The following is a 15,223-nucleotide window of genomic DNA, read 5'->3' as shown; positions in this document are numbered from 1 at the left end:
ATAATGATTTTTTTAAGAACCAGTGTCTTACAGGCTAAAATCCAAACTGAAGCCTTAAATATAATCTTCCCCAGCAGATCCAATCCCCTTGATTTCTCATTTATTACTCCCCTCCAAACCTTTGTTCCAGGCAGGCTGCCTCTTAAAAAGACCTGAAGCATTCCCTACTCTTTACTCTGGCTCCACCCACAAATTCTACTCACGCTATAACTTACTTTATCTTATCTGTGTATGCTCATTGTCACTCCACCAAGAATACCAGCTACTGGAAGACAAAGTGCCATGCACCCAGCTGGTAGGAAGAGACTTTGTCTCCACTCTCTTTAGCCCTGTCAAGTCCAGCCATCCTCCCAAATTCTACCAAGTCCCTGCCCGCACCCCAATATTCAAGTCCCATGGGAAACCCACTTTTCTGGAAGAATGGAAAATGTGACTCTCTTGACTAAAATAGAAGTGACACCCTGCCCAGACACATAAAAAAGGATGCTGAGTCACACTCCGGTCCTATCTGGAAACAAGTCCCTGTCTTATATTTGTTCTATGTCATTTTCCTAAGTCAAAAGCACCTCATGTTCACCATTAAATGAAATGCTAAGCAAACGTCTGAGTATGTTTGGTGATCTGCCAGAAGGTGACACATAATGGTAGGGATGGAAAGAGTCATTATAGCTAATTAGTTGAAATGACATCAAAATTTTCTAATTAGCTTTTGTAAACATCCTTGTGCCAAGAAAATACTAGGTGTTGAACCTCAATATATCTTTACTCCTAAAATATGATTAGAACAGCCTACAGTGCCGTGGAACGCGTAAGGCTAACACCAGCTGTGAGAAATCAGTATCTATCAGCATCAGCTTAACTTACTTGGGAAGAAACACTTATGGCTCAGTTGGAATTAAGAAGTGAGGCCGACTCAGCACCCAGGGGTGTCTAAAGAAAGAAAAGGAAACAACATCCGGAAGTCCTCTTTTTTTGTTTTTTTTTTTTAAGATTTTATTTATTTATTTATTTACTTGACAGAGAGAGAGAGAGAGAAAGTGAGCACAAGCAGGGGGAGGGGGCAAGCAGAGGGAGAGACAGAAGCAGGCTCCCTGCTGGAGCCCGATGCGGGGCTCAATCCCAGGACTCTGGGATCATGACCTGAGCCAAAGGCAGATGCTAAACCGACTGAGCCACCCAGGGGTCCCTCCAGGAGTCCTCGTTGTGAACCAAAAATATGCTGTCTGGACCAAACCTAACAAGAATACACGATCCATCACGATGTCACCCAAACCTGCCTCTCTAGCTCATTCCCCAACTCCTCTCTTCTGATCCAGGTGACCTTCCTGGACCTAAAGCTGCATGGTGCCCACTGCCATGCTCTTTCTCTTATGCCTCTATTCTAGGCACATACTATTTTCTTTGTTCAAGAGGTCCTGCCACACACTCACTCAACCTTTAAGATTAAATGTCACCTCTGGAGAAAAGGTATTTGCTTCATTCTAGGGAGGGAATGGGGTCTAAACTCCTGCCACTTTTTTTTTTTTTTAATAAGCCGGAGTTTATTTCTATTTAAACAATACTCAAGGAATTTTCAGAAGGTCAAAAGGCCCAAAGATATCTGGGTTTAATGTAATATTATAGCCCGGTGCCGACTGCTGCTGCCTGCTTAGAAATCTTTAGGACAACCCTGGGTTGTTTGACGTCTCACTAATTCTCCTGGTCCACAAGTGGTGAATTCCTCTGAGTTTTGGCGTGATTCACATGAGGCTATCTCTCCAGTAATGATGACCAAAAACAATTCTAGAAGCAATCATCGTCATTGAGAGGAAGAAAGGTAAATGATCAGAGAAGAAAACCACCATAGCAATTTCAAGAAGCAAAATTATTAATTCAGTATAAAACAAACAGAAGTGTTTGCAGAATCTATATGAAAACCCTTCTTGCATTATTCTTTGAAACCTGGTCCCGTGACTCTGAGCTAGAGTAGCTGGGATCATAACAGATCTTATAATAACATGTATCTATATATTACTTTTCTCAGGCTCTTGCACAGTGCCTGGAAACTGGCAGATGTGTGATCAATGTCTTTCACGTAAATGGAGGAGTTGTTGATTCACCTGTATAAGTAGGACATTTCGCCCTTTAATCCGAGGTCAATCCCTCTTCTGACTTTTTTGGGCTTTTCCAGAGTAAAACCACAACGCTAATCTCTCTCGATCACAACAATAATAAGTTACATAGTAAGAGCAGCTAATATTGAGTACTTACTATGTGCCAAATGGTGCGAAGTCTTAACGTGGATAATTTCAGTTGACTTCACAAGTCATCCCCACTTTCCAGATTAGGAGCTTGAAGTTTAGACACCAAGTAATTTGCCCACGTCATTGGCCAAGGCAGTGCGCGAAGGGGCCAAGATCGAAGCACAGAAGCCATAGAGTGCATTGCTGCGGTATGTGCTAGCAATTCATCACCAGCACCAGGCTCGTGGCTATTGACTCCTCCCCGGTGACGCCGATCTCCACTGAGCAGCTCTTCCCACCGCAGGCACGCGGCCTCAGACTCTCTACGGCTGGCCGAGGGGAGCACAAGCCCTTTGGATTTGTGGGAGAGCGTGGCGGCCATCTCAGTGTTGTCACCAGCCACTGGAAATGACCATGACGATGCGCTTGGAGTCTTTTTTGGTGGCTCTGGCCTGGTGGTAAGTGCAAGCTTCTTTACTCCTTATGGATCCCGCAGAGCCAAACCTTCCGTGGCGGGACCGGTTAGTACCTGGCTTCCTGTGATGTACCCGAAAGAGCAGGCCTCACCTAAGTCTCAAAGATAAAGCCCTGTAGTGGATGTGTAAGTTGTTGGCTAAAGGTCCCAAACTCAAAACTCGCAGTATCTCCTCAGTAAAGGCTTTCTGGCACCCAGACAACTCTTGTAAGTTATTTCTTTCCACTCCTCAATTCCTTGGTATTCTATCTGGAAGTCCTCTTCCGTTCATTTCCCACTCGGGGCTCAAGAGGAAAGCTGCTGTAAAACATGGCAGGCAGTCAATAAAAAATTGCAAATAACTGCATCAAAATGCCAGTTCACGTAATGTTTAGGTCCAATGAGAAGCATCCCATTTCTCTGGAAAAGACTACTGATCTTTGAGATTTGAGAATGCAGCGGGCTCCCGATTTTATTTCTCCCTGGTAAAGGGAACAGTAATGGCCTGGCAAATCTATGCGGAGGAGCGTGTGTGTTCTGCTTTGACTTTTCCCAGAGGTCAGTTACTGAAGGTTTAAGGCACAAATCCCATGCCTATTTTTCCTCGGTAGCCATCCGTGTTCAAAGAGCCCTGGGGAAGGCTGGTGGGACAGCTCCCACATGGACATCCCGTGTGCGTCCGTGCGTTTAATTCAGATACAGACCCCATTTTATAGCAACTTGAACATGTCATTCTAACGTACTGGAAAAGATGAGCAATGGGACTGTGAGTTTTATCTGGATTCCTGGGCGCAGTACCAGCGAGACTCACAGCGCCTTTGCAGAGGGCTAGCAATGCCTGCATGATACCTGCCACGGGTGCCACCTCCGAAATGAGAGGCCCAGGGCGTCTGTTGGCTGGAGTCCGCCGGTGGATTCTCAGCTGGGGAGTGCAGGCTCCTGGGCAGTGATGGAAGTGTCCAGTAGGGGGCTGGCATTCTCTGTCTATAAGTAGCCCCAGTTCCTCTGCAGAGCCTCAGCTCCGCAGAGCTGCTGTTTGCTGGGGAAGTCAGTGACGTGCACAGCATCCTGCCTATAGGATTTGAGGCTTTCTCAGTGCAGTTTTTTTTCTACCCACTTTAAACCTTCAGGTTCTAAATATCAGGAAAGATAGGAAATGCTGTATGAAAATAGCTGGCCAAAAGTTCTTAGTAAACTGCAGCCAGGGAGGCTCAGACTAGAATGGAGGTAGAAAGAGTTGATACAGAGTGGGTTTAATTCAGGCTGACTTTTTGTTGTCGTTTTGTTGTTAACTTATTGAATTTAGACATGCATTACTTTGGTCATATGAGGACCAGAGCAGCACAAGCATCGAAATAGTGCCGGGCCGTTCTGAATGCCATAGTGTATCGGTACTCAGAATTTTTGTCAAAGAAGATAAAGAGCCCAGCATAGATTTTATCCTCATCTCCACCCAACTACAAAATCAAAGTTAAGCAACAGCACGTAAGAGCACTTTTCAGGTGGGAAAGAACCTAGAGGATGGCTCTGAATGATTGTTTGCTTTTGAACTTGGAAGTGGACCACTTCTTGCACTGCAACATCTCCAATCGCAGTGCAACTCTCCCCACGAACGACGACTGGTTCCACCCAGGGATCTTCTATGTCATCCCTGCCGTCTATGGGGTCATCATTCTGATAGGCCTCGTCGGCAACATCACCCTGATCAAGATCTTCTGTACAGTGAAGGCCATGCGCAGCGTGCCCAACCTGTTCATCTCCAGTCTGGCCTTGGGAGATCTGCTCCTCCTGGTAACGTGTGCGCCCGTGGATGCCAGCAGGTACCTGGCCGACAGATGGCTGTTTGGCAGGATTGGCTGCAAACTGATCCCCTTTATACAGCTCACCTCGGTGGGGGTGTCTGTCTTCACACTCACGGCTCTCTCGGCGGACAGGTGAGTTCTGGAGGCAAAGTCACCCTCTCTCTGAGGGTGGCAGGTGCCCTGGGAAATGAGCCACCAGCTTGGGGCAGGCGTAGCTGTTTGCACAAAGGGAACTTTTACTCAAACTCGGATTTCCTTCCAGGCACGGTTTTCTTCTGGGGATTACTTCTGGAATTTGACATATCGGTTTAAGAAAGAAAAGTGAGTGGGTCGTGGGAAAAAAGGGGACGAATGAGAAAAAAAATTCTCTGAGCATAAGATTGACATGTATTTTCTGGAGACAAATCGGTTTAGCATTGCTTTTTCCTAACTTCTCCGTCCCTGCAAAATTAATTAACTGGTGAGGAAAAAAAAAACCACCACACCTAATAGAGTTTACACCCCAGGCAAATGTTTCTTAGAAGCAATTCCAAGTCTTCAGAGAACAGAAAAGTCCCACTGAATTTCTTCCTCAAAATATTCTTTCAGAAATAAACAAGACGAGAAAATAAGCAGCATTTCTTTGAAATTTATTTTCCTCAGAACATTTAACTTTTCTCACAGCTGATTTTGTATTTGGCTCTCTGTAATCAGAGAGCTGGTTTTTCTAAGTGTCCCTTCGGTGAAATCAAGCATTATTTGAATTTTTTTTCCCTTGAGAAAGTTCCATTGAAGTTTGATTTTGAATTTTAATATCTTTATTGATGTACTTCCACATACAGTGCCTTTGGTGGGGGCTGGTGGGGGAGGGAGTCCAACGTTCCATTCTGGGCAATACTCATATTTGTGAACTGCATTTCTCATGTGAACATGTTGCTTACGAATTCACATTTATTCATTCTGAAAGATTCATATTCATTCCTTGAACATTTACCAAGCATCTATTATGTAAAAAAACACTTGCTTGAATGAACCAGTGGGGAGATATCTGCAGGTTGTTCAACACATTGCTGCCTAGATCTAAGATGCTTCTGAGCTCTGGAAACTGGACACAGTAGTGAATAGACTCCAAAAACATCATGGAACATATGGTCAAATTAAGAAAAACTGGAACAATGAACCAGAGACTCTTAAGTTTTTATTTTAAAATCCACTGTATGTTATGCTGTTAAAGACACATGAGGATCTGAGCGTGTACGAGGAAAGGCATAGAAGCAGCTCTTGAAAGTTTATACTCTGAAGAAAATGTCCCACATTTTAATACATATGATAGTGGATTTTCATTTTATAGAGGAACAAACAGTCCCCAGGTGATCTGGCTTTGTCAGGTAATGGACAAATAAAGATAGTGTTATCAGTATTTGTAGACATGTGTTTATACTTGGCTGCCTGAAGTACGCTGTTCATTTTCAAAGATGGAAAAATAATAGCCCAGAGGCAAGGTTTGCACATCATACCGGCTGGAGGGGGTTTCTCCATTTCTCCATTCTCGCCGCTCACCCCCCCCACCCCCTGCTTGCTGTCACCCAAACATTGGCCCACCAGGTTCGAGTGGCCACAGGCGGTCTTACGTGTTGACCCAGGACAGGCGAACTCTGGAGTTGGCAGAAGGTCTGTGGCTCATTACTAAGGGCCGAGGGCATCTCAGGATGGGGGTGAATTTGCCTGATGGGAAGATAAGGTTTTGGACTCCGGGCTGGTGGCCCGCAGTGGTGTAGAGGGTGTTTCCCGTCTTCTGGGGGTGGGGTGGGGGGGGCAGAGAGGAAAGGAAGGTGTGGAATGTGAAGACGCAGCCGCAGGGGACGCTTCCCAGAGTTTCAGAGCAGCCCGAATTCCCCGCGGGCAGAAAGGCTCTTTCCGAAGCAGGGCTGCAGGCTTGGGCAGCTCCCGTGTGTTCTCAGCGGGGTTACAGTTACTGCGCGTCCTGCCCCTACTACAGGCTTCCCTGTAACGAACTTTCCGTGTCTTTGCTGAGGCTTCAAAAAGCTGATGGATCACCTGAATCACAGGTAGTGAGTGCATCTAACCGATTTCAACCAGAGTAAGTATTGAGCTAGTGAAATCATATAAAACCATACTTAGCTATTTATCTCATTTTTAAAACCTGCGGGGTCTCACAATAACCTCAGAGGCCGGCAGGGCAAATGCACGTGCACACACTCCTGTTTTGTCTCCACAAGGTACGGTCTACATGCAGTTAAGCGAACAAGTGTAGAGTTCAATAGATTTTTACTCATGTCTTCCTAACAACAGAACCGGCACCCAGATGGAGATACAGAATAGTTCTGGCACCCCAGGAGTTTCTTTTATGCCTCACTGCGGTTAATACCCACCCTCAGAGAGGAGCAATCACTCTTCTGAGTTCAGTTAACACAGATTATTTTTGCCAGTTCTTTCGTCTCATATAAAGTGACGCCTGTCGTGTGTGTGAGAGCCCTTTCTGTTGGTGCACATGGCAGTGCTTTGTTCTTTTTAGCTCTTCGGTAGTAGTCCACGTATGCATACGCCTCCGTTTATGTATCTGTTCTTTTTTTTTTTTTTTTAAGATTTTATTTATTTGACAGAGAGTGACAGCCAGCGAGAGAGGGAACACAAGCAGGGGGAGTGGGAGAGGAAGAAGCAGGCTCCTAGCGGAGGAGCCTGATGTGGGGCTCGATCCCACAACGCCGGGATCACGCCCTGAGCTGAAGGCAGACGCTTAACGACTGAGTCACCCAGGCGCCCCTATGTATCTGTTCTAATACTGATGGACATCGGGTTGTTTCCAGTTTGGGGTTCATAATAACCTACTCTGGATAATCTTATTCATGCCTTTTGGGGAACATATGAGTTTATTGCTCTTCGGTTTAAGCCTGGGAATGGAATCGCCGGATCACAGGGGGCACATAGTTAGTAAATACCATCAAAGAGTTTTCTAAAGTGCTAGTTTGTATTTGACAGGGTGGTAAAAGGATGAACCAGGAGACCCTCCAGACCAGATGATCGTCACAAATCAATGGGGAGCTCAAAGCCCACACACCCATACACCTTCTCCCAACCCTATCCCAAATCTCCTGCCTCAGGGTTCCTGGGAACGGCCTGGTGATCACCATCCATCGCCGCCCCTGTAGGTTCACCAGCAGTGCCGGTACTCATCCCTAGCTCCCTTCTGCACTCCTCCCTTCCCCCAGGGGAACTTGAGAGTCGGTTAATATGAAGGGAATAACCATTTTCTGGCAAAATTTACACTGCTGCCACTGTGTCAGAGGGAGACTTCAAGGCAGTCCGAGAAACCAGAATTCTGGGTTTCACACAGCTGGCCAGTTGCAGGTTTGCATTCAAGCCCCTTCACTTTGGGTCCCTGCCCTCCCCCTCCTTCCGTGCCTTCTTCCCCTGACGCACGCATTGCTGTCCTCGTACCTGGTGGTTACACTGACAAGTTCCTGGCTCTGCTTCCTTGCTTATGCTGTGTCCTGCCCACTCTCCAGAACGCTTTCTCCTTTCCTGCATAGAAGACGCTACTCCCTATGTGATGTACGGGCTTGGAATGGGCATCAACGGTCCTGCATTTTAGGCTTTTTGCTGCCATTACTGCCCATTTAAAGGAGTCAGACCAAGTCCCTTAACTGTCTGACCTTAGTTGAATCATCTGTAAATTAAGAGAGTTGAGCTAGATTATTTCTAAGGTCCCTCCAAATTTTTTTTTATCTCTCATCTTGCCTATTATTCAGAATATGGTTCGTTTCCTCCTTAAAACCCTAAGCTGGACCATTCTGGCCCCAAGTTCCTAACCATCCCCTAAACACAAAGCTTATTACTTGAGACATGAATTATCTTGTTACTGTATTCATCTTGCTCTTTTGAAGTATTTCACTCATTTGTCTTTTTTCAGCCTCTCGTATATTCATTGAGTTAACTTTTCAAGTAGATTATTAAGAATTCTGAGGGCAGGGGCACCTGGGTGGCTCAGTTAAGCGTCTGTCTTCAGCTCAGGTTATGATCCCAGGACGCTGGGATCGAGCCCTGCGTCGGGCTCCCTGCTCAGTGGGGAGCCTGCTTCTCCCTCTCCTTCTCTCTCTCCCCCTGCTTGTGTTCCCTCTCTTGCTGTGTCTCTGTCAAATAAATAAAATGTAAAAAAAAAAAAAAAAAAGAATGCTGAGGGCAGAGATTTCTTATATATTCTTCTATCTTCCACAGTGCCTCACATGGTTCCTTGCACCAAATGGTGATCAATAAACAGTGATTAATTAAAATTATGGTTAATTAATGCATACTTCTCTTCTCATTCTTCTTCTCCTTTTTTCGGAATTCACCTGAAAGCATACTCTTTAAAATGTTTCATACAGTTGATGAGGTTGGGGAATATACGTGAGGTTCAGTGAGGTGGAGTCCAGAGCCGACGACCAAGAAAGAATTCTCGAGGCGTCTTTGGTGCAAAATGGTGGTTTATTAAAGCACGGGGACAGGACCCGTGGGCAGAAAGAGCTGCTGCCCCTGGGTTCTGAGGAATGGCCTATTATTTACCCTCAAGTGAGGAGGGGGTTAGGGATAGCCTAAGTCTCTAACGAATTTTGGAAGCAAGGTTTCCAGGACCTTGAGGGGGCTAGCTACTGTTGGGAAAAGGTCATTCGTTACTGTCTAATAAAACCTGAGTCATGAGACCCTTCAGATGTATATCGGTGGGCCATATGCTTGGGGGATGATTGCCAACACGTATCTTGGGGAGTCAGAGATAAAGGAAGTTTCCAAAGGAATTTTTTTACGTTAAAGTAGACTTACAGGATCCTGGTGGAGGGGAGGGGGTCAGGCTAGGACTGCCTTTTGCCCTTAGCAAAGTATTAACATGCAGGCAGCTGAATTCTTAGAGGAATGTCACCATGCCTGTCTCAAGGATTTGTCAATGGGCTGTAGGTAGTAAGGACTGTTTCTTTGTCCTTTAGGGCAGCCAGGAGTGCCGGAGGAATGTTGCATACATCCAGGGGTGGGGTGGGGGGGTTACAGGATGTCAGCTTCTGCTTTGTCCTCAGTTTGCCTTCTGTTCCCTCATCACAGTCACCGGCTTCTTATCTTTTCCTCTCTATTAAGCTCTCACTGTTTGAGTAAACGTGAGAAAAACCTTTCTTTCTGAGTCTATGAACAGATTTGGGGGATGAAGACGGGTGCATGGATGGACAGATGAAAAGACAGGTGGATGGATGAGTGGATGGGCAGACGGATGGACAATGGTTGGATGGCTGGATATACTTTTTACACACTGGCTTTTCCTACTAGATGCCCATTTCTGTAATAGGTGCCTCAGCATTTTGTAAATGGAGTTTAAGACGAAAATTGGGTTCTCAACAGGAGAAGGGTAAGGAGAGTTGGTGTTTTCTTCTCCAGTAAATGTCAGGTTTAAATAGATGTAATGTTGGCAGCATATAATGCCCAAGTTATATTGTGCCTGCGCCAGTATTATTATTCAGTGCTGTTTCTGCTACAAGGGAGCTGGCAGAACGAATCCTGAAGGTAGATGTATACAGGAGTTCCACTGTAATTGTGATCCTTCTTTGATTCCAGGAAAAAGACTGGTCATACGTTTTCCCCTCCCTTGTGATTTGGAATGTGTAAAGAAACAGGAAAGCATTACATTTCCGCAAACTGCTTGAAGTACAGATTATTTGAATTCATTGTGAGGAATTTATGAGACAATGTAGTTTCAGCCTTTCCTGCCATCTCAAGCTGCACGGTCCAGCATCTTAGCCACTAACCAAGCAAAACTGAAAATTCTGCTCCCCAGTCCCACCAGCCACATGTCAAAGGCTCAGTAGCCACATGTGACCCTACTGGACAGTGCAGATACAGAACATTTCCATCATTGTAGAGACGTCTGTTGGACAGAAAAGAGCTTGCTCTGTGTCTTGGGGCCCAAATCTCTTTTCCAAGATCCATGCTAGTTGGTCTGTCTCATCGAGGGCATCAGGAACTCCTCCCATAGGCAAATATCAAATGCCTCCTAGCTGCACGGGCTATTCCCATCTGTCAAATACCTTCTATTCGAGGATACCAAAAATGAAGAGGGAAGAAACCAGGCAGCCCAATACAATCAGCAGTCACAGGCTTGGGGAATTTGGGCTTATTGATGAGGTTTTGAGACCTTCTGAAAAATACATGTGTGGTGCACTTTCCAGGTCTGCATTACGAACTGCTTTCTGATCCTTCCATTCCCTTTTGCTTGGCCCTCTTCCGTCTGCCAGCCTGTCTTTCTATCTTCCTATCCCAAAGCTTGCCAGAACAAACACTGTTGTAGCTAAACTCTTTTTTTTTTCTTTTTAGAGAGAGAGAGAGAGAGAGAGAGAGAGAGCACAAGCATGCAATTGGAGGGGGGGGCGGGGAGGGGCAGAGGGAGAGGAAGAAAGAATCTTAAGCAGGCTCCACACCCAGCGTGGAGCCTGACAACACGGAGCTCGATCCCACAACCCTGAGATCATGACCTGAGCAGAAATCAGGAATCCGACACTTAACCGACTGAACCACCCAGGTGCCCCTCTAGCTAAACTCTTCTCATTGCTTCCACATGTGCCTTCTGACTTCTCCCCTCTCTGACTTCATTTCCCTCTCCTTAATAGCTGGGCTCTATTCCCTCCATCTATCCAAATCCTTTAACTCCTTCGAGGTGCAGTTCAGGTCCCTTCTCTGTGAAGCATTCCCTGATCTTTTGCTTTCACTGATTTGTCCCCTTCTCAAGATGTTTGTGCCTGTATTGTCTATGAAATACCAAATCTGTCTTGCGTCGTCTTACTGGGTCCTTTGCATAGATGAGTTTTCTACGTCCTTAATCATGTGGGAAGCTCCTTGGGGTCTGTGCCTTCCATGACACCCGGGCCCACTGTACAGCTAGTAAGAGGACAATAACCACAGCTTGGTTGATGTTTGAGCAGTGACAAGTAGAAGTCATCTGAAAGTTCAAACCCTTGTTTGACAGAGACCAGAAGATGGAATCTGGCCTTGTCACAACAGATTCAGAGTACAGACTATGATCCTGCTCTCCTCATTTTAAGTCCTAGTTCCTTCGGGGGAGCTGGAAACTTTTCTTCAGATGCCATCAAAACACAGAGTCTGAGTCCATTTCCCTCCTCTGGACAATGGGAGCTACTGATGCCAAACCTTACTGTTCTGAGGGAGGATAACCTGAGTAACTAAGGTGGTGTCCTTCTAAGGGGATCACCCCAGTGATGCCAAGGGCTCCTCTAATGTTCTAAAGGCCCAGCTTCACTGATTTCTAGGAGACTGGCCCTTTCACGCAAGAGAAGACTATTTAATTTCTTATAAAGCATCTCTTCCAGAAAGTCCCTCTGTTGGAGGGGTTTACATGACTCACCGGTTCATAACTTCTCTATAGTGTGATTTTTCTGAAGCATACTGCCTCTCTGGAAGGAAACTCAACTCGTGTTTCCCCAGGGTGATGGATCTGCCACGGCTGCTGGCAGACTCTGGAGTGCCCAGCAAGGCTCTTTCAACTGGACTGCTGTGGAGAGAAGGGCAGAAAAGGATTTTGACCTTGTCTCTCACATATTATCTTTGAAAGTGTTAGACTTTTGTGTGATCAATTAAGTATCATTTCTGGCAACTTAGTATGCATGGAGGCAAAAAGAAGAAAAGCACAAACTTGATCATGAAACACACTGCATAGCCTGAAAGGGCTTCCTGGTGAGGTTTTTTGAACTGTGCTTGTCAATAACATCCTTTGAAAAATAGACTAAATTAGCATTTTTGCACTTGTAAATCCTCCTGGTGGGTAGGGTTTGCATAAATTCTCTCTTAATTAAAACACATGTTTTGCAGAATAAAAGAAAAAAAATTCTCCGGGGCGCCTGGGTAGCGCAGTCGTTAAAGCGTCTGCCTTCGGCTCAGGGCGTGATCCTGGCGATCCAGGATCGAGTCCCACATCAGGCTCTTCCGCTGTGAGCCTGCTTCTTCCTCTCCCACTCCCCCTGCTGTGTTCCCTCTCTCGCTGGCTGTCTCTCTGTCACATAAATAAATAAAATCTTTAAAAAAAAAAAAAAAAAAAAAAAAAAAAAAAAAGAAAAAAATTCTCCATTCCTCTCTTTCTACCTCCCAGTAATGGAACGAGGGATTTTGTTTCTTACAGTCATCTTTGAAATTCTGCTGATTAGTATCTGATATTTGCTGCTACTTGAAATGATTTGATTTGCCTAGCAACCTCTAAGAGGCTGCTGGTTCATTTTACACATTAAATATCGCTTTCTATAGGGGTGCCTGGGCGGCTCAGTTGGTTAAGCGTCCGACTCTTGATTTCGGCTTAGGTCATGATCTCAGGGTCCTGAGACTGAGCCCCGGTTGGGCTCTGTGCTGGGCGTGGAGCCTGCTTAAGATTCCCTCTCTCCCTCTCCCTCTGCCCCTCTGCCCCCTCTAAAAAATTAAGTAAATATCACTTTGTATAGGAGGTCTTTGCTGGCCACTCAGTCTGAAGGAGTGACCAACACTATTCCATCATCCAGTTTCTTTTTTCAGGTTGATTGAGGTGTGACTTACATATAGTAAACTCTTAGGTGTACATTTTTCTGAGTTTTGACAAACTTATGTAGTATGTAACCACCACCACTACAGTCTAGATGCAGAACCTCCATCACCCCAGACACGACCGTGTCCTTGTGCAGTCCCCTTCCTCCACCCTCCGCTCCGGAAAACCACTGATCTTTTCCAAAATTTCATATGAATGACATTATAAAGTGCATAGTTGGTTAAGTCTGGCTTCTTCCGACTCATGTCGTTGCATGTATCAGGAGCCCATTCCTTTTCATTGCTGGGCAGTGTTCCACTGCGTGGCTATGCCAGTTTGTTGATCCCTTCCTCAGTCAGTGGGCATTAGGGTTGTTTTTGAGTTTGCGTGATTATGAATAAAGTTGTCATCAACATTCACATAGGGTTTTGTATGGATGAGTGTCTTCATTTTTCTTAGGTAAATGTCATCCAGTATTATTTTCTCGAGAACTATTTTGTTCATTTATTTGCTTACTTGTTTATCGTCTGTCTTCTACCACTAGAAATATAACCCCCTCAAAATCGGAGGCTAGCTCATTCATTAGCATATTCTCTAATACTAAAACCATCCCTAACCTGTAGTAGAGGCTTAGTAAGTGTTTGCTGAATACATGAGTGGATGGAAACATGAAGGAAGGAGTACAAAAATGAATGAATTCTGGTAGGTCCTACTGAGAGAACCTGAAAGGTTTTATGGGAACTACTTGGAGGACGCTTTTTAAGAAAAAACAAGTAAAATTATGAATGCAAAGTTAGATACAATGTGCCTGTTTTAAAAGGTTTAGAAAGATATGAGATTTAGAAATCACAATGGTATAAATTTAAATAAGTCGATAAATTCTACAAGCATCACAAAATCCAGAAAAATAACATAATCTCTATTAATTAATTGCCTGACACACGTCCATCACACTTGTTTTCTTAAGTATTTTGGCTTCATCCTCATTTGTCTCCTCTTAAAATGACAATGGTTTGGTGATATTCTTTCCTATAGAGAAATTAGAAAGACGAGTCAGACGTGTAGCATGGTTGATTAAAATGGGCTTATTATTAAGGAGAGGTTAGAAAAGTTTATTTCAGCTCCATAAGTCATTGCTGGTTATGTCATATATGTTTAGGATTATTGCATAATGTTTACGATTATCTGAGAAAGCCACTCTCAAATTTCTTTCCTATATGGGCTGTACAATTTCACAGTATTTAAAGTCTTATGCCTTGAGTAATCTTAAATAATCGTTTAATTGATGTCCATTAACCTGTTTGCCATGGATGTCTTCGCTTTATGAGTTTTAAGTTTTCCTCATCGATGTTGCTATTTTGTGGGCAAAGTAACATGAGTCACTTTACACAGATGTCTTTGCTCTTTGTAATTTGGCTACAGGTTTCTGTTCTATAAACCCAGACGCTCTGAAAAATTTGGCTTTGCTGATATATTTGGATTTAAATCTACCACGTTATTGGATTTTTATTGGTCTCACCTGTCTCATTATCCTTTCTCCCTTTCTTCTTGCCTTCTTTTAAATTAGTGAAATATTTTAATTATTCTACCCCTCCCCATGAGTTTAAGTATATAAGCTCTTCTTAGTATTCTTTCAGGGGCTACCCTAGAGTTTACAACATGTATCCTTGACGTACTAGAATTTGCTATAAATTAGTACTTTCCCACTTCCAGCACAATTCAAGGATTGCAAAGCAAGGGCACTTTAATTTTATTTTATTTCCCTCCTGCCTTTTGTGGGCAGGGGAAGCTATTGTTATTTTATATTTTAATTCTCTTTGTATTTTAAAACCCACAACTCACTATATTTATTGTTTTTACATACTTTACCTTTACTCATATATTTACCTTTAGATTTAAATTTATTCCTATATTTCCCTTTTCTGTTGTTCTCTATTTCTTCCTGCTACTCTGACTTCACCTGAGATCATTTTACTTCTGCCCAAAGCATGCCCTTCAGTACCTCATTGAGTGTAAATCTAATGGGGATACATTTTCTGGTTTTGTGTGTATGAAAATGCCTTTATTTGATGTCATTTGGGTAGGATATTTTCACTGGGCATAGAATCCTAGGCCAGCACTTCTTTTTTTTTTTTTTTAAAGATTTTATTTATTTATTTGACAGAGATAGAGACAGCCAGCGAGAGAGGGAACACAAGCAGGGGGCGTGGGAGAGGAAGAAGCAGGC

General features: G+C 44.3%; 1 protein-coding gene across 2 annotated transcripts in view; it reads left to right on the top strand.

The window, feature by feature from the left end:
* Window positions 1-3,396: 3,396 nt before the first annotated feature.
* GRPR (gastrin releasing peptide receptor) overlaps window positions 3,397-15,223 on the top strand; it is a 35,079-nt gene continuing 23,252 nt past the window's right edge. For both annotated transcript variants that reach the window (XM_087860150.1, XM_045804054.2), the window contains exon 1: window positions 3,397-4,610. In XM_087860150.1, the coding sequence (XP_087716276.1) occupies window positions 4,198-4,610 (413 nt within the window). In that variant the 5' untranslated portion in view covers window positions 3,397-4,197. The remainder of the gene's footprint in view (window positions 4,611-15,223) is intronic.

The sequence above is a fragment of the Ursus americanus genome, chromosome X (genome assembly GCF_024610735.1).
Source record: "Ursus americanus isolate L20-20 chromosome X, mUrsAme1.1.p, whole genome shotgun sequence".
NCBI classification, from domain to species: Eukaryota; Metazoa; Chordata; class Mammalia; order Carnivora; family Ursidae; genus Ursus; species Ursus americanus.
The sequence above is the reverse complement of the archived record's forward strand: the minus strand, read 5'-3'. Positions and strand labels throughout refer to the sequence as shown.